Source organism: Melanotaenia boesemani, chromosome 13 (assembly GCF_017639745.1).
Source record: "Melanotaenia boesemani isolate fMelBoe1 chromosome 13, fMelBoe1.pri, whole genome shotgun sequence".
NCBI classification, from domain to species: Eukaryota; Metazoa; Chordata; class Actinopteri; order Atheriniformes; family Melanotaeniidae; genus Melanotaenia; species Melanotaenia boesemani.
In genome coordinates this window covers 17,663,542-17,687,025 of record NC_055694.1, presented here as the reverse complement: position 1 = coordinate 17,687,025, position 23,484 = coordinate 17,663,542, and the positions used below count along the sequence as shown (strand labels likewise).

General features: G+C 38.1%; 2 protein-coding genes across 3 annotated transcripts; both read left to right on the top strand.

Annotated features, from left to right (window-relative positions):
• Nucleotides 1–1,470: 1,470 nt before the first annotated feature.
• On the top strand, nt 1,471–18,627 carry ahcyl1 (adenosylhomocysteinase-like 1). Of its 2 annotated transcripts, none has more exons than XM_042003327.1 (17): nt 1,471–1,983; nt 8,615–8,729; nt 9,004–9,147; nt 10,229–10,329; nt 10,453–10,555; nt 11,800–11,894; nt 11,982–12,088; nt 13,254–13,370; nt 13,517–13,580; nt 13,680–13,768; nt 13,935–14,005; nt 14,281–14,375; nt 15,350–15,448; nt 15,655–15,723; nt 15,811–15,889; nt 16,342–16,462; nt 16,587–18,627. In XM_042003327.1, exons 1-17 carry the CDS (start codon nt 1,792–1,794, stop codon nt 16,591–16,593), a joined length of 1,668 nt encoding a protein of 555 aa, XP_041859261.1. In that variant the 5' UTR covers nt 1,471–1,791; the 3' UTR covers nt 16,594–18,627. The 2 variants fall into 2 exon arrangements, with proteins under 2 accessions (XP_041859261.1, XP_041859262.1); XM_042003328.1 differs by lacking the exon at nt 1,471–1,983 and adding an exon at nt 6,126–6,255.
• Nucleotides 18,628–18,844: 217 nt separating this feature from the next.
• On the top strand, nt 18,845–21,571 carry hspa1b (heat shock protein family A (Hsp70) member 1B). The gene is made up of 2 exons (XM_042003324.1): nt 18,845–19,100; nt 19,539–21,571. Exon 2 carries the CDS (start codon nt 19,544–19,546, stop codon nt 21,461–21,463), a length of 1,920 nt encoding a protein of 639 aa, XP_041859258.1. The 5' UTR covers nt 18,845–19,100; nt 19,539–19,543; the 3' UTR covers nt 21,464–21,571.
• The last annotated feature ends 1,913 nt before the right edge of the window (nt 21,572–23,484 follow it).

Below are 23,484 nucleotides of genomic sequence, written 5' to 3'. Positions count from 1 at the left end.
GTGTTAAAGGACAGTTTATTTTATTTTAACTAAATTATTAGAAACGGCTTATATGTCATAATAAAATTAGTAGAAGTAATATTCATCCCCATCTTTTGATTAAGATTATGGAAAGCGAATGCATTATATATATTGATGTGAAGACACATCATTCTTGGTGGGAATAAAGGTACTTTGAATTTTTCTCTCAAAGTACCATTTAACAATCTAAAGACAAGTTTGTGATTGACATAAAACTTTGATGTTTCATTCACTGGCCCGGTTCAGACCCAGTGCTAACATGACTGTTAAATTCATAAGAAGAAAGAGCTAAATACAGGTATGAATGTAGTGGGTAATTCCTGGTGAATTCAGAGATCTAGGACTGTTTTCCATATTATAACAAAAATGAATGCAAATATGACTTGGGTCATATTAAGGACCAGCTTTTACCTTGGCATGACTAAGAAGCTTTCTCACATGTGGTTTCTGTAAAAAAAATATAAAATAAAATAAAAAGCAGCATCTGAGCTCACAGGATGTATCATTCATGAAAAATCTCTTGATAATTTATGTGAATCCTCACAGCTACAGTTATAAAAGCAGCTGTGAACACTGCACCAGCCCCCAGAATCAGTTTTTTTTTCCTGTTAGATGTCTCAAATGCTTATGGGCAGGCTGCATTATCTCTACTTCTCAGAACATTTGTTTAATGTCAGATAGCGTAACTAAAAGCAAAGCACCAGAGAGGGCAAGAAGTGTGTCGATTCACATTATAAGATACATCTAGAGATGTATTGCAGGCATTACAGAAACACTGGGTAAAGGAGGCTGTGTGTTTAATAGCATACAGGCAAGGTAAATAAAATATATCCACATGTGGCCACTCAAGACTCAATATAAGGACTCTAGGGATGACAGGTGTGAATGCAGTTCTTAAATTTCCGATTTGTGACCAGATCATCCAGGACACATTATAATACTATATGAACAGCTTCACAATGTCGAACTATAGCCTATATGGCTTTTATCATAATAATAATAATAATTATATTATAATTATATTGTAAATAATAGTGTGTTTTTTTCTGAAGTAACACAACGTAGCAAACTTCCTTTGAACAAATATATAAATTCATGAGTACCATATAGTCCCTCAACAGGACCTCTCGGTTATAACACTGATTGACAGGTTCTACCAATCAGAAGCTGCGAATTTTGGACGCTAGCGGCACAGTCAGCCAATCATAGGTAAGAAGGCGGGTCTTGTGCTCAGCCTCCTTGGCAACTTGACCTAGGGCAACGGAAACTTTGCAGCTACGCGTGCGCCAACTAACAGATGTGTAATGCAAGTAACAACTAAATATTTTATTTACTCTTCTCATGGGTAACAAGTCACGAGCCTCATCCGCGAGTCCCTGGTTTTCTCTTCAACCTTCCAGGAGCGCTCACTGGATGTTCACGCCCACAACACTGCTCACTTGCTCGTGCAAAGCCTCAATAAACCGCCCCCTCCCATCGGAGATGTTGCTGTGTGGGTGACAGCTGAACTGCAGAAGCGAAACAAGTGTTTGTGCTGCTTTTTCCGAAAGTAGAAGGTTGGAAGTGAGAAAACGGTTGTATTTTTTTCGGAGTTAGCTACGTATTTCTACGTCTAGTGTTTTACTGCTTCATCGTCGATTCAGACATTTTAAGCCACGAAGCTTAAGAGAGCAAGACGGCGACGGGCAGAGCTTCCGTTAGTCTAAAAGTCAACTGAAAGCCGGCTTTTTTTTCTTCCTCTTTATCCACTATCAGTATTACTTGGATGCAATGACAGACTCAGTCGTGGACAGCAAAGCTGAGGTCAAACAAGCAACGAAATATGTCAAAGAGACTGAAAACGTTGCAGAAAAATATTCCGCGTTGACTGTCAGCAAGAACAGCAGTGATGTGAACATGAACGTTGGCGATGTGCCTTCCTCAGCTTTCACCGCAGTCCCCACACTGAAATCCGTCAAGAAGGTAAGAAACGTGAAGCTGAACATCACTAGCTGCCACTGGGCCGAGACCAGGCAGTCACGTGTCAGGAGGATAAATTCCCGTTAGTACGCAGAATTTTGCTGCAGTGAAATGCTATGGGACGGCATGTTTTTTTTTTTTTTTTTTTTTTTTTTTTAATTTCGAACAAAAAATGTCACCATGGAGCTTTATTGCTCAGTTGCAAAGTGACCAAAACAAACAAACAAAAAAACGAAAACAAAACAAACAAAAAACTATGTATATATATATATATATATATATATATATAAAATTAATGCCTAGATTTAGCTAAAACAAACAAACAAAAAAATAGAAAGAATGCCTCATCTTCTGTCATGTAGTACTGATCTAGTTATAGTTTTTACTATATTATTACTGAGGTAACAATATATAATTATGACGGAGCTTATACCAAGAGTGGATTATTGTTAGAATTTACCTTTATGTATCCTTTCTGTTTGTATATATGCCAATTTAGATATCGTGGCAACATCCTTGAGTCAGGAAACAGCTACATGCCAAGTTGAGCTCTTAAACCTCTAATTTAAGGCCTCAGCAAAGTAGAGAAATGCATGGGTTAACATACCTGAGCTTAGAGGGGGTGGGGGTCTAATCATAAGGGACATAATGAGGTGCAGGCTTTTTTTCTTTATGAAAAAAAATATTAACCCACTATAACGTGCTGTTACACTGCTGTAATTACAGGTGAAGGGAAAGAAGGCAGAAATTAAACTTGTTAAACTTAATCATGTAGGCATTGAACTCATCCCTTGTTGATGAGATCAAGTTTTAATTAGATAAAGTATGCCTATGTGTGGGCATCATTATGCTACTTCTTGCAATAAGAGTAGCAGAGAAACACATGGAGCACCTGTGAGAAAAGACCTTGAATTACTCGGCTGTTATGAAAAAGCATATAACAAGAAGACCTTAATCAGTGGGTTCACATCATTACAGATCCATCAGTGTGTAACAGCTGGTAACAAAAAGCAAACATGCATGTGTTTATCCACTGCTGGTTGAAGGCTTGAAGCTTTTTTGTTTCTCTGAAGCAACCTGCTCCTATGTTGAAAACATCCTTTTTTGTTTGTTTTACTGTTATTCGTTTCAATAAATCACTTCATTCTGTGTGAAAATATATTGCTAAAATCATAACTTGACAGCGTTACTCTATTAAATGTTGGAAGTAATTCTGGCATAATAGATGCTTCATGTTTCTAATAATTTTCTTTAATAAACAATTTGGTTGATATAACATTGAAAGCTAAAGTTGTCCACCATATTCAACCACTCTGCTTTAATATATTATGTGATTTTGCTGTCTTTTCATGTCTCACAATAAAATCTTTGCATTGGCTGCTGTGGCCTTTAAAACACAGTTTAGATTTGAAGAATGTATGATATTTAACGTGATGTTCAAAAAAGAAAGACTTGCTTATCTTAGACGTTGTGACACAATGAAAACTGACTCATAAATTAGTCAGAAATGTTAGAAAAATTACAGAATGTGTAAGTCCCAGACAAGAGAAACAAGCAGACCAGCACTTTTGACTGAAAAACACCTGACTGATTATTTATTAAACAGCTCTTCCGCGCGTGTCGAATAAACATCCACAGCAGCACAAAAGACAAATAATAATTTTTTCCAATTCTAGGACACTAAGACATGACAGTGTTGCCTGACACAGAAACTGCACTATCTGCATATATTGTCTTGCTCAAATGTGATAAAAATGCACAATTTACATTCCCACACTATTCTCCACCAGCTGTAATATAAATATTTTCTATCACCTTTTTCTACTGATAGATCGCCCTAATTGTTACATATTAAGAACTTAATTGGTATTAATCATTGTTCACTTTTTGTCTTTTTTCATACACATCAATACATTCACAGAAACATGGACAGTTAAAATCAAAATAACAGCAATATCTATTTTCCCAGCAGCAGGGCTAATCGACTTCAGAATATAAACTCAGGCCCCCTATCTGACTGGCAATAATGTGCGGACTGTGAGCCGCCTCAGGGAGCCTGGTTCAAAACATATTGGATGATAGGAATGTGCAGTGCACTTATGAAAACAAAGCTGTGTGTTATGAACAAATGTGAGAGCCTACTGTCAAAGTGAGTCACCTGTTTGCTTGACAAAACGAATTAATAACAGCTACCACAAATGATTAAAAAAAAAACTGAAACTAAAAAAAACTAACAAAAACATAAAACTAATTATTATTCCAGAAAGGATCAGGCATGAAGAGGAAGACTTGGATGTTTGTTGCGTGAAGGAGGCATTGTCACATGACCAAAATGAGCAGTGAGTAAACACAATCAATGCTACAAATTAGAAATGAACGTGTGAGTGCAGTGGTGGATGAGTCAAACAACACCACCTCTCTGCCTCCCCTCTGTTTGAATCCATCTAGCAGTTATGCAATACACCCCCCTGGGAATGGGACTCACTTTGAATTTGTTCATGCATCATCATTTTGTATTGATCCCTGTGGGCGTGAGCTGCTGTACGTAGAATCTGAAATTTTTTCATACATTATTTTCACAAGCTCATGATGTTTTTCTGCCAACATTGTAGCAGAAATTTATGGACAAGGACAAAGTCAGTTTTTTATTTTTCCTTCCAGTAGGATTAAACAAAATGAGGAAAACATTTAGAAAAGAGAAACAAACTCACCCAGAAACCATTTGGAACCGTATATTTGTAATATTTGAGAACATTTGATGTGAGACCAGGAGTCTGGAGCCTGACCTGAAAATGTTGAAGACTTTTCTTGAAGGTGAAAGAAAGTATTACACTGATTAAATATACATAACTTCTACCACTATTATTATATAATAGTTTAATCAAGGTATTTAACATATGGATATATTTTTACTGTGTTGCTATATTTTTATATGAAAGATGTTACAACTGTTTCTCTATAGTGTTTATTTAAAGTCTGTACTGTCTGTACAAAAGTATTAATACTGGGGGGGGGAATCACCTTATACCGAGAAATATAACACATCCATACTGACATGTTTCATCATTTCATCAACTGTGCTCTCACTTTTGCCCATTATATTTACACTAGATCTCTGAAGCTCCCTTTACAAGCGCATTCAGGCGATAATGGGTTAAATATAGTATTTGTTGTTGGCAGTGTGGATTTCCAAAAATTTACATTCTCATGTGATTGTGCAAGTGAATAATTACTAGTCAGTACTACTGCATTCTGTTGTATTTGTCCATAAAAATGGTTGTTGCTCACCTTGATAATCTGTGGAAGTTATAGTTTTAGCTAAAGGTTATATGGTCCTGGAGGAAAGTGAGATTATTACACGTTATTTTTTTATTTTACCTAAAACTAACCCTAACACTGTGTAATCAGTCATGCATGTGTTGGTCTAAAGAGGCACCTTTGCAGACTTACAGAAATGCCCAAATTTTACAATAACACCTCAATTTCACTTACTTGACTTCAGTCTTGCTTCACTGTATATGTACTATCTCAAGTTGTGTGTCTTTGACCTGTTGAATGCAGCCACTGTGAGTTCTACTCAGTGCCAGAGATCTATGTGGATTACAGTTAGATGGTGCTATAGAGCTCTAGTGGTGTTTGAGTAAGTAGTTAGTGTTGCCTTATGCCAGACCCACCACTGACAAACAGTCACACTCTACAGCTTAACTCTTGTGACCTGGCCTGCTATCTAAGAGAGAAAGGGTATTTTTAGCTGTAGGATGGTACTAGAGGGATGCCTATTGATGCAGCAGAAGGCTAATGGAGAGACAGGGTTTAATTCTTCCTGTCAATCCCCTTGTATTTAGTGATCCAAACAAGGAGCACACCGAAAGCATAATATGCTGAAAATGTGTTATCCTTGTGGACATATGATTTGAGCATATTTGGTGTTTTCTCTGCACTTAAAAAAAATCCCAACTTTCACAACTAGTTGTCAAGGGCAGAGCCAGAGAAACTGAAAGAGGTAGAGGGAGAGGCTCAGTTAAAATCGACCTCCCCTTTCTGTCTAGGCCTCTCTTCTCCTCTCTCTGTCCAGGTTAGCCATTAGAAAGCACAGTAGTAGGTGGGAACCTCCCCCCTGCTCTGCTCAGGGAGTGTTCTGGGATAATAGCATCAGGGACACCTGGTACCATCAGACAGAGGACACAGAGACTCAGGGAGGTAGGTTGGAAAAGTGGAGAGAGCAGGCACTGACTGGCAGCTATGGCACACAAACATGGGCACGGGAAAGAAAGGGTGAGTTGCTATTACTACGGAAGGAATTTATCATTTTTTACTCGAAGATACTAGATATCCCAGACACTGATCAGTCTTGGATTATTTGAGGCTTGTCACAAGTTTTTGTGTTTTTTTGCAATTGGGGAAATGTTTTTCTCTACTGTGTCATCAGAAGGTTATTCACTCAGCTCATCTTAAGGAGAAGCTTTTGTGTAAGGGTAGCAGAAACATGCCATCTTAAGTCAAACCTAGTAATTTGTCATTAATTAGATTAACATAATTTTCCTTCATTCTTTTATAAAATGAAGAATTCTCAGATTTGGATGGCTACAAACTAAGAAGTATGAGTGCAGAAACTGTCCAAAATATCTGCTGAGTCCACAACATTACAAGCTGATGCAAAGTAAACATGAATGTACTATTTTACAAGCACATGAGACAGGACATGTTCTCAGTTGAGAAAACAGAGACATGCAGAGATCTGGTCAGTTCACTCTGTCTCCCAAGCTTCTTGAATTACTTTTTACGCACACAGTAAGTTGTTCAAGCCCAGGTGTCACTGCCAGTGGAAAAGGGATTGTGAGGTATAAACATTAAGTGAATAAAGTCAGTTTTTATTCCTGACACTGTAGTATGAACGCTATTCATTCAGCTGCAGCTCTTGCTAATGTCTTTGTAATAATCATGTTATTGAGCCATATTTACCTTAATATTCAACTTTGATGTTACCAAATATATTCACTTATTCACATTTTGTATTTATTTAATGCTGTGTCATCACCTTTCAGTGTAGGGTTGGGCAATATATCGAGATTTTTTTAAATATATCAAGACACAATATGGAATGAGGGAACATTGTTTATATCGGGGTAGCTTGTTTTGAGTTAAAGTATCTTTTCTTTTTGTATTTTGCACAACTGTATTTTTGTTATGGTCATTGAAAAGTATTCTTCATTCATTTTGTTTTAAGAGCATTTAATTTATTTTAAAGCTACTTTAATTTCAGTCAACTCTTTTAATGCACATGTGCTGCTGATCCTTAATAAAAGCACATTTATTCCTCAAGGCTGTAAATTAGAACTGTTTCTTCGGTTACTTAACAAAAAAAAAGATTACAATAAATGTTACCCACCTCTATGTTGTTAGTTTGGGTTTCGTATGTTCCCTGATTCATCAGCTGTATGTTGTGTCAACTCTTTTGGCTCGCTTTTTAGTTTATACTCCAAACACATGATATGGACAATGAAAATAAGAGACTGAGACAATCCCATTGATTTGTCTGAATGAATGAAGGCATTTAAAAGTAAGTGATTGTAAAAGCTGTGTGAACGGACTTAGTGTAAAGTAGCATTTTAATACCACTTTGTGAAAATAATAATGATAATGAGAAATTATGGAAGACACAATTAAGGATTAGGGAAATAGCTGCAATGCTTCCTGCATTGACAACAAAAATGATTGCATGACACTATACAGTGTTTTTATGTTAAACAGTGTTGTCTGAAAGACAGGTGACACTGGAATTTTTGGAAAAGCAGACAAAGAGATTTTACTTAGAAGGTCTTCGTGACACACCTGACCGGATTTTCTTTTTTTTTTTTTTTTACCAACCTTTTTTACCAATCCATCCATGCATGATGGATGCACGAGGAGCCTTAATGCAGTTATCAGTCATACTGATGAATGTATCCAATGAAAATAGGATGCAACATAAAAGAATGTTACAAGGCCTCTGATGTGCACCTGCAGTCTTCCTGTGTTAGTAATGTGCTGAGTTAGTGAGTCACTGCAACGCTGTCCTGTAACACTGTGTTCCTTTAAGCTCTTTTTATTTACAAGCTATAAGTAAAATAAAATAAAAAAAAAGATTAATCAGATATTTGAGCAGTAAATGCTTTTATTAAATGCCAGGCCTGAAAACATAAAAGATAACAGTTTGCTGATCCAATTAATGTGGCCCCAGGTCTTTGATCTTGGACACTTTGAAGGGTTGAGATGACATGATGAATCAGCACCAACAGTAACTCAAGCCTGTGTATTTGAACAAAGCATAAATCACAGAACAAGAGCAAGAGAGAACATCTAAAAATAGGCACCAGCCTCCTTCCTGATCCACCTGTGATTTACTGTAACAAGTTGATTTCCTTTTTGAAAGGACAGTCTTGTGGATGGAACAGCACAATGAGTTCAAATATAAACAGAGCTTGTATGAACACATTATATAAAGCTTATTATGGAATCCAGTCACTGTTAATGTGGTCATGATGCTGCTTCTTCTTCCCACCCACCAATGATAAACAGTAGCTCACAAAATTTCTGCATAGTTTGGCTTTTTAAAATCTTTATGTAATTCACTGTTTTGACCTGTTCTCTCCAGATTCAGTTTGCAAATGCAGAGGACAAACAGGAGTTCAGCAAGTACCCGACCAAGGCAGGCCGGCGTTCCCTCTCACGGTCCATCTCGCAGTCCTCCACAGACAGCTACAGCTCAGGTACAACCTATTTAAACTTTTCCTACAAAGCTTGTTTAACTATTGAACTTTAGGTACAGTTATTGTTTCTAAACATCATCTCTCTTTCAAACACTTGAATTATGTTTATACTTAAGTGCAACACCTATATAGGACAAATACACGCAGGCACACACATGCAGGTAATGCACACAAAAGCTTCCCCTTTTGCACAATAGATTTGCAGTATAGATTTCATAATTGACTCTTTTGTGTGTTTACTACAAAAGTAACCTTTTGTGTTTCCATTTTCCAGCTGCATCCTACACTGACAGCTCAGATGATGAAACTTCGCCCCGTGACAAAGCCCAGGTCAACAGCAATGGTAGCAGCGATTTCTGCGTTAAGAACATCAAACAGGCCGAATTTGGCCGCAGAGAAATTGAAATCGCTGCCCAAGGTATATGCAACCTCACTGGCAGATAGTATGAGCTCAGAAAATGAGGCTACTGTTTTTTTTTTTTTTTAATCTAAATGTAGGTATAAAGTAGTGTACACTGATAATATATCGCTTTTTGATGAATCCATGAAAATGCTTGTTTGACACAAGGAGGCCCTCGTATATGTGCCATATAAATTTCTAGTTTCACAGTTTCTTTGTGATTTTACTGTGAGGTGATCAGGAATAATAGACACCCTATCATTACCACTCGTACAAAGAAAACTTTGAGATACCTGTTGTGCCTGTTTTCTCAAATATGTGTCACATGGCATCAGTTTAGCTGCTTAGACAATATTTTCTGAAAGTCCTCTGATTTTACAGCACTCACTAACCCAGGGCTCAGTTAGTGTCAGTGTTAGTATGGAATCATGATCACAACTCTTTCCATCACTTCTAATAACCATTTGTTAAGTTTCCCCCTCGTCTCTCATCTCAAGGTTGCGGGTTTTTGTGTACTCTTCCTTCTCCTTTATGTCTTTCTGACTGTTTACATTGTCCATGCAAGAGATGAGTAGGTTTGAGTGCTTGACAATTTTTCTTGTGCCTTAAAACCTGGGTAGCAACATCTGTTACTGACACTGTTGTGAAATCAGTCTCCCATTTTACAACCATTTACTGCAGAACCACCACATATAAAGAGATTGTTTATCTCTAGTTTAAAAGGATTTATCAATCTTCACTGCTCCCCTTAAAAAAACAAAAACAAAAAAAAAACAGAAAAAATTACTCTTATGTCAGCTTTTTGACCAGCAGACAGCCAGTAGATTCTTATTTGTGCACCAGTTCTGGACACAGTTTTCAAGCTTCCTCTGAAATTCCGACGGTGTCCATGTTGACCCTAAAACTGGACTTTCTTCGGCTGACCAGCTAGTTAATGCGTGCCCACTCGTGACTGAACATTAGTGGTAACCGGTATTTTTAATTTCTGAGCTCACCTGTTTTTAATGAAAATGTCTGAAACTGTTTTTCCAAATGATACTCAAACCAGTGTACAAGCTTAATCTGTTACCTTTAACTGATGTTCTCTTTTCCTACTTAGACATGTCTGCCCTGATCTCCTTAAGGAAGCGAGCCCAGGGGGAAAAGCCACTGGCTGGAGCAAAGATAGTGGGCTGTACTCATATCACTGCTCAGACAGCTGTACGTAGTCTCATCCTGTTAACTTCAAGTTTCTCAGAAGCGTCGCACTTCTTACCTCTGCTTTCTTCTTGTGTATCCACGTCTATTGTTTCATTGTTTATCTATTCCATTGTATCTTTATAGGTCCTGATTGAAACCCTGGTGGCCCTTGGAGCTCAATGTCGCTGGACTGCCTGTAACATCTATTCCACTCAAAACGAGGTGGCTGCTGCTCTTGCTGAAACAGGTGAAATCCTCTTCTCTCTTCTTATTTGTACCTCGGCTGCTTGAAACAAAATCTTTAAATGACGTCAGCTTAAATTTTGTTGCATTGATCCAAAATAATTTGGTGGCCATGTTGTGCAGTATCCACGATTTTAGACAAAGAAATGATAAAAATGAATAAACAAATAAATGAAAAACACACCTGCATTTTACAAAGCTTAACAGGAAGAATAAATTAAACACTTCAATATTTAACAAAAAAAGCTCTTGTTGTGTTTTATTATGTATTCCTTTAAAGGGGCAAAATCATTTCAAGTTTGCTGTAGACCAAATCAAAGTATCATGAGTCACACCTTCCTCTACCTCGTCCCCCCACTTCCATCGCCTCGTCTGCGAACGACTTCGCAAAGTGCAAACACGCTGAGCAAAACAAAATCACCATTTTGTGGAACATGGTGAAGTAACTTATAACGTTTACGTTGTTACTTACTGTCCAGGAGAAGAGCTAGTTCTGGGTCAAACTGTAGCCTCTTTAGCTCTTGCAGTGCTTTCCACTTTGAACATGCATAACCAGTGTTATTCTGGGTTACGTCCCTTTCTTTATCCGATAACTTCTTCACAACGATCGTAGTTTTTATTTCAGAGGTATTGTCGGATTCTGGTTATCTGCAGGTGAACGTTTTGTTCTGCCATTTCGCTTAAAAAAATGTGAGCTGCCATTGCTCGCGTGCTCCAGCCTTTATTAGGGAGGGAGGGCCGAGGGCTCCGAGAGGAGAGAGGAGGTGGCGATTCGCTTCACAGTGATACATGAACGCACAGCCGGACCGGATGGTAAACATGGGTCTGGAGATTAACACAGAGAGACGGTGTGTGACGTCATGCTATACTCTGGATGAAATTACACCTCTAGTTCTTCACGTAGCCATTTTTAATTCCTTCATTCTAGAAATGATTAATTTCTGCTTACTGCCCTTTAAATATTTTGTAAATATGAAACTGAAATCTCTTTGGTGTTTTCTGAAATGACTTTTTTTAAATTGCTGTTTTTTTGTAAAACAGTGTTTTCTCCTTTTTGTGCAGTCTACAGTAATAAAGAAGTGGGTTTAATTTAGTCTTAATTAGTTTGTTTAACAATAACGTTATATGAACCTGGGTAACTTGAAACCTAGCAGCCATTTTACACCTTTGCTGTTACTGTGTAATGCACTCTAATGAACCTTCCACTCACGTTGCCGTTGCCCATCATGTGTGTTTTCTTTCCTGCAGGCATACCTGTGTTTGCATGGAAAGGTGAATCAGAGGATGACTTCTGGTGGTGCATCGATCGCTGTGTCAACACTGAAGGCTGGCAGGCTAATATGGTATCATCTGGACTCTCCTGTTATACATTTAATCTTGGTCTGTTCTTATTTTATCTTTCATGGTTTTGTCTGATTTGTTTCTTTTAGATATTGGATGATGGTGGAGATTTAACCCACTGGGTGTACAAGAAGTATCCAAGTGTCTTCAAAAAGGTCCGGGGCATTGTAGAGGAGAGTGTTACTGGTGTTCACAGGTAAGATGACCTTAGATCTAATGGGTAAAGGAGCAGGGCTTAAGGGAGAGGAACCTATGACCTGCTAGGGGATGCTCAGAAAATTAGAGGGAAGCTAAGAAAAAAATATACCAGGCTGGATATCAGGCTGCTCTACCCCTCAAGCTACTGTGTAGATAGCTAGCACGTGGAGGACTGCAAAAAACCTATGAACTCATGGCCAACTAAAATCCTAAAATATGATGCAGCAGAAATTAGAAAAATGGCAATGATTGCCCAAAATGCTTGCTGTCTGTAGACTCTAGTGTCCCATTAGTGTAATTTCTGTCACTCCCAAACACAGACACACACACACACTTACATGCAAGTGCACACTCACGGGAGAGATTTATGTGTTTTTGTTCTGTTCTTACCTGCCAACAGTTTATTAAAAAGTTTATTATTCAGTGGGAATATACAGTGCTGAAAAGATGTTTTAAATAATTTTCTTATGCCAAACAAATGTAATAGTATTGAATAGTGAATAAAAAAAGGAAAATACATTTTAAAAATTTGATGTTTCTTTACATATTTTGTAGCATTGTCTGTGGGTTTGGGGGTCCCTGGCTAGAAGCTATTGCTGCTTAGGGGACCTTGGCATGGAAAAGTTTGGGAACCACTGGTTTTAGATCATGTTATGAGGATTTTTAAGATGTTTTTCAATGGTAAAACATGTAAGCTTACAGACTTTTTGGACAAATGCTCCTGACATTTGATCAAAATTAGAACAAAACCCACTGCTACAGCAGTGTGTTGAGACATTTGAGTAATTTGTCCTTTAGATGGCGCGGAGTTAGAAACAACTAAAGCTGTTGATGAAAGCTGTCACTGATGAATGAGATACAGTATATAGTGTCAGCAGAAAAAGAATCACAGGCAGTTACATAAGTTATATTAATATTGACACACACTGACATTGTGGACTGAAAAGGACATTGGTCTGATTTGACTGGAGGCCATTTGAGAAACCTGACAGCTCATTTGCTTGCACACCAGTATTGTACATACTGCCCTCAAAAGACTTAATTAGCCAGATGCTCTGGAAAGTTTAAGGTCATGCAGGACTGCATCTCAGTTTTCTTTGATATGTGCATGCATGTTGTGTTTGCTGATCTGCCTGAACATGTTTCCCCATGTGTCCTCTCAGATTGTACCAATTGTCTAAGGCTGGCAAGCTGTGTGTCCCTGCAATGAATGTGAATGACTCTGTTACCAAGCAGAAGTTTGACAACCTTTACTGCTGCCGTGAATCTATCCTGGATGGGTAAGCAGATTTAATTATGGAGGAAAATAATTAGCATTTGCAATCATGCTGCTGTTTTTCTTTTGTTGTGATTATGTAAAAGTTATCTGTATTTGGAGTGTGATGATGGTTCAAAATGGTTGGTTTATTTTGCTTGTCTCTTCCAGCTTGAAGAGAACTACAGATATAATGTTTGGAGGGAAACAAGTGGTTGTGTGTGGTTATGGAGAGGTGATTCATTTATTTATTGAAAAGATTTTCATTTTACATGGGACGATTGAAATTTAATTGGTGTAGCAGATTTTTATTGCATAGTTTTGTGATCTGTAGGTGGGAAAAGGCTGCTGTACAGCTCTGAAAGCCCTTGGAGCCATTGTGTGCATCACAGAGATTGACCCCATCTGTGCCCTGCAGGCATGGTGAGTCACTACCCATTATCATTCAGCATGACTACATCAATAACTGTGCTTTACTAGCTTCTGTGCCTGTGTTGTTCATTGAATTAGATGTGATTCCAAGGATTGTTATAATTTGTTTTTAGTTCTTTTCATTCTGTCTTGTTTATCTGTATGTATATCCACACAGCATGGATGGTTTCCGAGTGGTCAAACTGAGCGAGGTCATTCGGCAGATGGACGTGGTGATAACTTGCACTGGTACTGTGCTCCATGCAGTGACATCCATTACTTCTGCTTTGATGAACACAGTGATTCCAATATGCAAACACATGTCTCATCTAAATATTCCTGTTGATTTTTCTGGATGTAACCAGACTTCATCTAAATGGCCAAATACTTTTTGATTGTGTGCTAGATGACCAATTTATATGCAGTTGTGAATGAAATGAAATTAAAACAAAAGCACTTTTAAATCTCACCATCTACAGTCAGTGACTCTGTTTATAGCTTGTCCTCTTTCTTATACAATACAGGCAACAAGAATGTTGTTACCAGAGAACAACTTGACCGAATGAAGAATGGCTGTATCGTCTGCAATATGGGACATTCCAATACTGAAATAGATGTGGTAATATGACTTTGTATGTCTGTGTGAGTGTATTATATTAACGATGCTGTCTGAGAATTTCTACTAAAATTTTAGCTTTAAAACATGCATTGGATTGGAAGGTTTTTTAAATACAAAACAGCAAAAACAAAAAAGGAAGGAAGAGCCCAAAACTTATGAAAGTTTAAACATTTAATATGTCCATTAACTAATACAAGCACACAAACACAGAAAAGAGTCAGCACTTACTCACATTTTTCTTTCTTTTTTTTGTTCTTTGTGGTTTCATGTAATCCAATAAATTCTACAAAAATGCCTTCATGTCTAATACCTCATTTAGATTTCTATAGATTTAAGTTCTTAGTTTAGAAATCCAAGGCAGCCTGGCCATTAGAGAGTGACTTCCTTAATCTTCCCCCCTCACTCAATAATACGGTCACTAAACTGTTTTGGTTGGATTTTAGTCCAACTCTCTTTCATTTCAGTAGCACATTTCTACAACTGTTTGTGCCTTCCAGTGATATACACAAATATAGCATAAATGCCATCCTGCAGCCGTCCTGAGGGGACGTCATAAGCATCATACCAGTTTTTAAACTAATGATTTCACATATTGCAATTTTTCCAGCTATATAAGGAGTTCCTGTGGTATGCTGGTAAAGCACATATTAAATACCTTGATTGTTATATAACACTGCTCAGCCACAACTGTAAGCCAGGGTCCATTTTGCTAGAATGCATTGTTGTACTAGGGAACCTTTCATCCTGCCATTCATGTGGATTAAATTACATATTTATTACCTATCTACACATTGCAATTATGACTGCAACCTCCCAAATTAGGACAATGCCTGCCACACTGCAAAAACTGCTCAGATAGGGCTCAGGTAACAGACACAGGACACCTTCAGAAGTCCTTTGTCCATGGTTTGTTTTGTTGGTTTAATATTGTGGCTGATCTGTGTGAATTTGCTCTCTGCCTCTTATATTTTCAGGCAAGTCTGCGCAGCCCTGAACTGACCTGGGAAAGGGTTCGCTCTCAGGTTGATCACATCATCTGGCCTGATGGAAAGAGAGTTGTTCTGCTTGCAGAGGTAATGTTCCTTATAACCAGCATTATATCCTGCAAAACTATGCCCCTTAAAAATGTAAAGAATTCTTTTGGCCACAAATACCAATTATGGAACCAAACACTTGAACTAAAACATAAAACATCATTAATGATTGGTAATGCAACATTAAAAAAAAATTGTGTGCAAAATCTACAATGCAACTTGTGTATGTATTCTGTTATTGTCAGGGTCGCCTCTTAAATTTGAGCTGCTCCACAGTGCCTACATTTGTGTTGTCTATCACTGCTACAACTCAGGTAAGTAGTTCTTTTTTGCAGGGATACGTCATTTTCTGGCACTGCTTGTGGGTCTTGTAGCCATTGTATACTCTGTGTCATCTGTAGGCTCTGGCCTTGATTGAGTTGTTCAATGCTCCAGAGGGACGTTACAAACAGGATGTGTATCTTCTGCCCAAGAAAATGGGTGAGTCTGTTTATTCATTTATTTTTTGTTAGTCTGTAATAACTCTTCTTTGATGCACAAGTGATGATTAACTGTAAATAAGAATGCAATTTCAGATGGCACACTGTACTCTCTTCCCCACATCACCCAAATGTTGTTCACTGCTGCCATCATATGGCTTTACCAAAAAATACACTGTTCAAAGGCCCAAGTGCACTGTGTCTAGACCAGGGGTGTTCAAGGGCCACGGTCCTGCAGGCTTTGGATGTTTCCTGTTGCAGCACATTTGAATCAGATTAACGGATCAACACGCTTGGATAGAACTTGACAGCAAGCTGTTGAGGAGAGCCATTTAATTTGAATCGTGTTGGTTTAGAAAGACATCTTAAACTTGCAGGATTGCAGCCCTTGAGGACCGGATCTGGACACCTCTGATCTAGACAGTGTGAATTTCAATCTGTGTCTGTTCCCAGACGAATATGTGGCCAGTCTGCACCTGCCAAACTTTGATGCCCACCTGACAGAGCTGACTGATGAGCAGGCCAAATACATGGGCCTCAACAAGAATGGCCCTTTTAAACCCAATTATTACAGGTTGGTGTAACTCTGATTATGTTTGCTATCTTTTATTACCTGTCAGCCCCTTGGACTACAGTTTATAGAGCGGTAGAGTGTTAAAAATCTGTCTGTGTGTAATAATGCTGTATTTTGTTCACAGGTACTAAAGAGGCTGTCTAACATGCAGTGAACAGTTGCCCTGGGATAAATAGAGATATCTATTTTATTTTCTGAACTGATACAAAATGGAGGAGTTATTTTACTTATGCTGAATGTAACTTATTAATAGCACCTCAGAAGTAGTGCTAATATTACAGAGTAATACATGTAGAGAAACTATAATATATAATCAACTAATATGTCTTGAGATGTATTTAAAAAAGAGCCTATTTGCATGTGTTTGTGTGTGTATTTAGTTGCTGCAGATTAATTGACGTCATAGATCACAGAGCAGTTAATTTGTTTGTTTACTCTACGCACAGTGCCAAGTCAGGGCTGTATGTATGAAACAGAAGCAACCATTTATGTTTTGTACATTCCATGAGCCGGAGTTTATGCAGAGCCAAAGCAAACTCTGTTAATGCACATTATTTTAGAAATTGATGTTGTGTATTCATGAAGTTGTCTCATTGAATATGTGCATACAAGCCCTAAAATGTAACATCCAGTTATACACTGAAAATAGTACTTATTGTGAAAATAATATGACTGAATATAGAAGAAAAAAAATACAAGTGCATTAGAAAAACAAAGATTAAAAAAGATCATTTTTGATTTATGATTAGAAAAAGCCCAGATAAAGAAATAAAGATTTCAGCGTAAAAGAACCAAATGCAGATCTGGACTTCTAAATAAAAACTACTGTAGCAGACTGTTTCTGTATCTTTTAAATTCCTCACCAGCTGGAAGTTAACACATGAAACACTATTTTGAATTAAGATGATATTTTATGATTCAGGATATGTAAAACAGACTTCACACATTCCCAAAGAAGTAGCTGGAAATTCTTGAACCTGTGCAGCATTTTCTAACTACTTTAAAGTCTTTCAACTTTCCATTTGCTCACTCACATTCCACCTGAGATCTGTGTCACTGAGGAGCCTTTGACTGGATAATGCCTTGTAAGGCCATGGTATGAATGTGCCTTTTTGATCATTTACAACTCCGTCTTCAAAGAAGCTGGGACGTGGTAAAATGTAATCGTTTTAAAACAGGACCAAGAGAACATGTTAAAATGCTGAAAATGCTAAAAAATTTAATGGTTTTTGCATTTGATGACAGTAACAAAACTGAAACAACATGAACAGGTTAAAAAAAAAGTTTAAAAATATGTTAGTATTGTGATTAGGTCTAAAAAGTAAGGTCTGAGTTGCTCAGAACTAAACAAATAAAGATGGGATGAAAAGTTACTTTGGTTTAGTACTTGAGAAATTTGAACCACTTGGCACATTTTACATTGCTTTTTCATTTAAAATAGGGATTTTTTTTTATCTATATCAACAAGGAAATGACAATAGCATGTAAAACAGCAGCATGACTCTCTGGTAAAAGAAAAAAAAACATAGAGAAAAAAAGAAAGGTAAAGTATTTGGTGGCTGAAATCTTATATCAAGCAAAAAGGGAAACTTTAAACTATTAAAACTGTTATTCATTCCCTCAGCTCCCAAACTCAGTTGAGGTAAAAGGAAGATGTGATATAACACAGTGAGGCACTGTCAGGTTTGTTTTCTTTGTATTGCTCACACATATTTGAAGATTACATAATTTTTTTCTAACAAAGAAAGAAAATCAGTTTCAACATTTTTACATGTTGTCTTTGTCCCATTTTCAGCCGAGTTTGGCATATTGCTGCTTCTGTTTTCTTTTTCTTTTTTGTTCCACAGTTGCTCAGTTTCTCTTGAAAGGGGTTGTACAACTACTAACCATCTGCACTGACCTTAATTAAATTTTTCATCCCTTTTTGTAAAACCACATTTATTTGTGGTACACTTAATGTCTTCCCACTGCTTCTGCTAGTAATTGTAACTCTAATGTATAGCTGTACTTTAAGAAAATTATTAGTCTTTGTCTGTTATATGATTGTCACTGTTCTAATTTGATCCAGCAGTGTAATTTTATTGATCAAAATTACATGTGTATACTATGTATGTAAAAATAATGCATTAAATCAGCAATAAAGGAAACCTTTTTATCAAGGAAAAGATACTATGAAGTATTTTGTTTAGTTAATAAAATAAACAGAACAGAGGAGAGGCTTTTGTGGTCATAGAACATATTTTTCTTTTTGTGGGGGATAAAGGTGGCATTCATGGCTGCTAACGCTTTCACATAACTCCCCAAATGTGCCTTACTACTGCATTCTTCACATTGTTTTTCATCACAGTCAGCCCTGCTGGTTGAGGGTCGAATTGCTGTCCCTCTCTGGAATATTCCCCAACTCTCGCACACCAGGCCAGCTGCGTTAGTTTCTAATATTAACAGCTCAGTCACTGGACTTGGAGGAGGAGGAGGGGGCTGAGAGTGTTCTGGAAACCTGGTTGTTACTATATAAGCAAAGAGTCTGAGTCAGTTGAGGCATGAGTTTCAGAAGAAACACAGACAGAAGCTACCGAGAAGGAAACTTCAGAGGGAGGTCCTTCCATACTTCCAAGCGACAGAGAGATTATCATTGACAGTAAGTAGCAACAACTAGAAGATTTTAGATGAGTGTGGTTCAACATTTGATTAGAACGATGCTTACTAAGATGAATTAGAATTTTTGTAACCCACTTTAACTTTTTAAATCAGCATAGATGCACCATTTGACCTTCATATTACATCTTTATTGAATGTGTTAGAAGCAAGTGCAAAACTATTTGAGGCTTGTTTGTGAATGTGTTCTCACAAATAGTTGAATTCAGGAAATTAAAAAAGAAACTTATAAGATATTGTGAAAAATAGTACTCTCTGGCATAAATTGTAGCTGGTTTCTAGCCGTACTTACAGTGTTCCATACTTTTCAGTCTACTTGTTGTATAACTGATAACTAAGTCAGCCAAGACGTGCTCATTATTATTGACAACAGGCTATTGATTTTAAATTTTTAACAGCAACGTTTTCTGGATTTGTCTAGACAAGATGTCCTCAGCAAAGGGAATTTCCATTGGCATCGATCTTGGCACCACCTACTCTTGTGTTGGGGTTTTCCAGCATGGCAAAGTGGAAATCATTGCCAATGATCAAGGCAACAGGACCACTCCCAGCTATGTGGCCTTTACTGACACAGAGAGGCTTATTGGAGATGCTGCCAAGAACCAAGTTGCCATGAACCCCACCAACACAATCTTTGATGCCAAAAGGCTCATTGGAAGAAAGTTTAATGACCCAGTGGTTCAGTCAGACATGAAGCTTTGGCCTTTCAAAGTCATCAATGACAATGGGAAGCCCAAAGTCCAGGTAGAATATAAAGGGGAGACAAAGGCATTTTATCCTGAGGAAATTTCCTCTATGGTCCTTGTTAAGATGAAAGAGATAGCTGAGGCCTACCTGGGCCAGAGGGTGTCAAACGCAGTCATCACTGTGCCAGCTTATTTCAATGACTCACAGAGGCAAGCCACAAAAGATGCTGGGGTGATCTCTGGACTAAACGTACTGAGGATCATCAATGAACCCACTGCAGCAGCAATCGCCTATGGCCTGGATAAAGGTAAAAGAGGAGAGAGCAATGTGCTTATCTTTGATCTTGGTGGAGGCACCTTTGACGTATCTATCCTTACAATTGAAGATGGCATTTTTGAAGTGAAAGCTACAGCAGGAGACACACACCTTGGTGGGGAGGACTTTGACAACCGGATGGTTAACCACTTTGTAGAAGAATTTAAAAGAAAGCACAAGAAAGACATAAGCCAGAATAAAAGAGCAGTGAGGAGGTTACGTACAGCTTGTGAGAGAGCAAAGAGGACCTTGTCCTCCAGTACTCAGGCTAGCATTGAGATTGACTCTTTGTTTGAGGGAATTGACTTTTACACCTCCATCACAAGGGCACGTTTTGAGGAGCTCAACTCGGAGCTTTTCAGGGGAACACTGGACCCTGTTGAGAAAGCCCTTCAAGATGCCAAACTGGATAAGTCCAAGATCCATGAAATTGTCTTAGTTGGTGGCTCCACAAGAATTCCCAAAATCCAGAAGCTCTTGCAGGACTTCTTTAACGGTCGAGAGCTAAACAAGAGCATCAATCCAGATGAAGCAGTGGCTTATGGGGCAGCAGTTCAAGCTGCTATCCTTATGGGTGACACTTCAGAGAACGTTCAAGATCTGCTGTTGTTGGACGTGGCACCCCTGTCTCTGGGCATTGAAACTGCAGGAGGCGTTATGACACCACTTATCAAACGAAACACCACGATCCCCACAAAGCAAACTCAGATCTTCTCCACATACTCAGATAACCAGCCAGGTGTACTGATCCAAGTGTTTGAGGGTGAGAGGGCCATGACAAAAGACAACAATCTCTTGGGGAAGTTTGAGCTCACAGGTATCCCTCCTGCTCCCAGAGGTGTACCACAGATAGAGGTAACCTTCGACATCGATGCCAATGGCATCCTGAATGTGTCTGCCGCCGACAAAAGCACAGGCAAAGAAAACAAAATCACCATCACCAATGACAAGGGCCGCCTCAGCAAAGAGGAGATTGAACAGATGGTGCAGGATGCTGAGAAATACAAGGCAGAGGATGACCAGCAGAGAGAAAAGATTACAGCAAAGAATGCTCTGGAGTCCTATGCCTACCATATGAAGAGCAGTGTTGAGGATGAGAATCTGAAAGGAAAGATTAGTGAGGAGGACAAAAAGAAGGTCATTGACAAGTGCAACCAGACAATCTCCTGGCTGGAGAACAACCAGCTGGCAGAGAAAGATGAGTACGAGCATCAGCAGAGTGAACTTGAGAAGGTGTGCAAGCCTATTGTGACAAAGTTGTACCAGGGAGCTGCACCATCAGGAAGCTGTGGCAGCCAAGCAGGAGGCAGCTCGCAGGGTCCCACTATAGAGGAAGTGGATTAAAACCACAGACTTCAGCATTTCCTCTTAGTAAAAAGAATTATCAGTGTTGTATGGTTTTATGAATGATGTGATATCACTATTTTTAGACATTACACAATAAACCCTTTATTATTGACTGTCTTGTGAATCATTCATATGTTTATATTTCAAATATTTGATTAGGCTGAGTGACTGAATGAGTTCAATTATGGAGTAGCATAAAATGTAATTAAGTAGAGTATTTAAGTAAACAAGTTTATCTGCTTTCCATCACCAATAAAATCAAAATAGGAATATATAGCAGAGGCCAAACAGGTAACCAAGCAGGATTAATACACTTTTATCTGAATCACCTGATAAACAAACCACTCCTGTTTAAGAATGTTCAGCAGATTCATTATTATTTTATTCCACACATTCTTCCTTGCCAAATCCCGGTACCTGCACTGTAACTATCTTACAGTTCAGAAGGACTCTCAGGCACTGGAAGTAGCTACAGTCATATCACCCTAATCTACATTAGATAAGAGGCTTACTGCAGAGACACACTACTTTCTGACTCCCTAACATAACAGTTTTCTTTTTATTTTCAGACTTAAATTATTTAAACAGATTTAAGACCAAAAAAAAATAAAAAATTTAGACTTTATTAACATCTTTCCAGACTTTGAAATCCATACACTCCACTGGGTAAAACTCAAGCAACTGCAAATCTGTACACCTGAAAGCCTGCAGAAAAGATAAGATACTTTATTGTCACAGTAAAGATTTACAACAACTCTTTGTTTGGTGTTCTCCATCAACCAGCAGCAAGAGATAAGACGAAAGTAGATTTAAAAACGAAGACAGTAAGTACAGGACAAACTATAAAAAGTATAAAAACTATATTTAAAAAAATTGACATAAGTGTAAAAATAGCAAAGTTATGCATTGTTAATATTTTACATCAGTGCTCATCAGTTATTTACATTGTGTGGCCGGGGTAGGGGGTGAGGGGGCTGATGTAAAGCTACTGTCCAAGCCAAGGGGCTGCTCATTCACCTGTTTGTTGGATTTTGATGGTCCACTATCTGTTGTCCAAAGTCAAGGCCATAATTAGGGGGTGGCCCATGTGTATCAAATCTCTGCTTGTGCTGCGCTGTCTAGACCACACAGATCATGTGTTTTTTGTCTTCTGTTGAGCAGCTGGTAAACCACATTGTGACACCCGGATATATGATGCTCTACTGTGCTCCTATATAGCTTATCTTATTTTTCTAGGTGTGAAATGTACAGCGACCATGTGAAATTGTTGCTAATATGAAGACCCAAATATTAAAATGTTTGATGTTCTCCACAATCTCCACTTCTTCACTGTTAATGTGAAGTGGATTCTGAATGTTAAGTCCACAATGATATGTCTTGGTATTCAGTAGAAACGTCAATATGTAATTCAGCAGTAATATGGTAAAAAAAATCTTTCCTTTATTTAAGTTCTCTTTAGTTAGTATTTAATTGAGAAGTCTAAAAATACTCTTACTTTAAATAATTGATCACAATTTGATTTTTCTCCCTTGACTTCTGAACAGCACATGTATTTTTGGTTCTTGAAGCATGTCGTTCATCATATCATCCACTAGGTGGCAACATCAGCTTGTCTATTTTCTAAACACTTGCCTCACCATCTACCTGTTGGAGCACACTCATCAATCACCGCCATCATCATGAAATGCCGCTGGGAAAAGATAACGTCTGGATTTTTTTTAATAAAATAGTAGTTATTGTAGTTTTTGATTCAAGCGTCGTGCAGTTGGTTTTATTCATGTGTGAACGTAATGTTGGTGCCAAAGTGCAGGTCAGTAGATTTTTTACAAAGTCTCAATATATACAATGCCACGCAGCCGACAAAAACCGTAAAGAGGATTAATTATGCAGGATTATTGCTCTCATCTCTGTCTGTCACACACCAACACTTCATCAGTCTGTCCTCTGGGTCTAATTAGAGGGAGGGGTTCAATAATGCGTCAACCCTCAGCACCCAAAGAGTTAACCTGCGCAGCCTG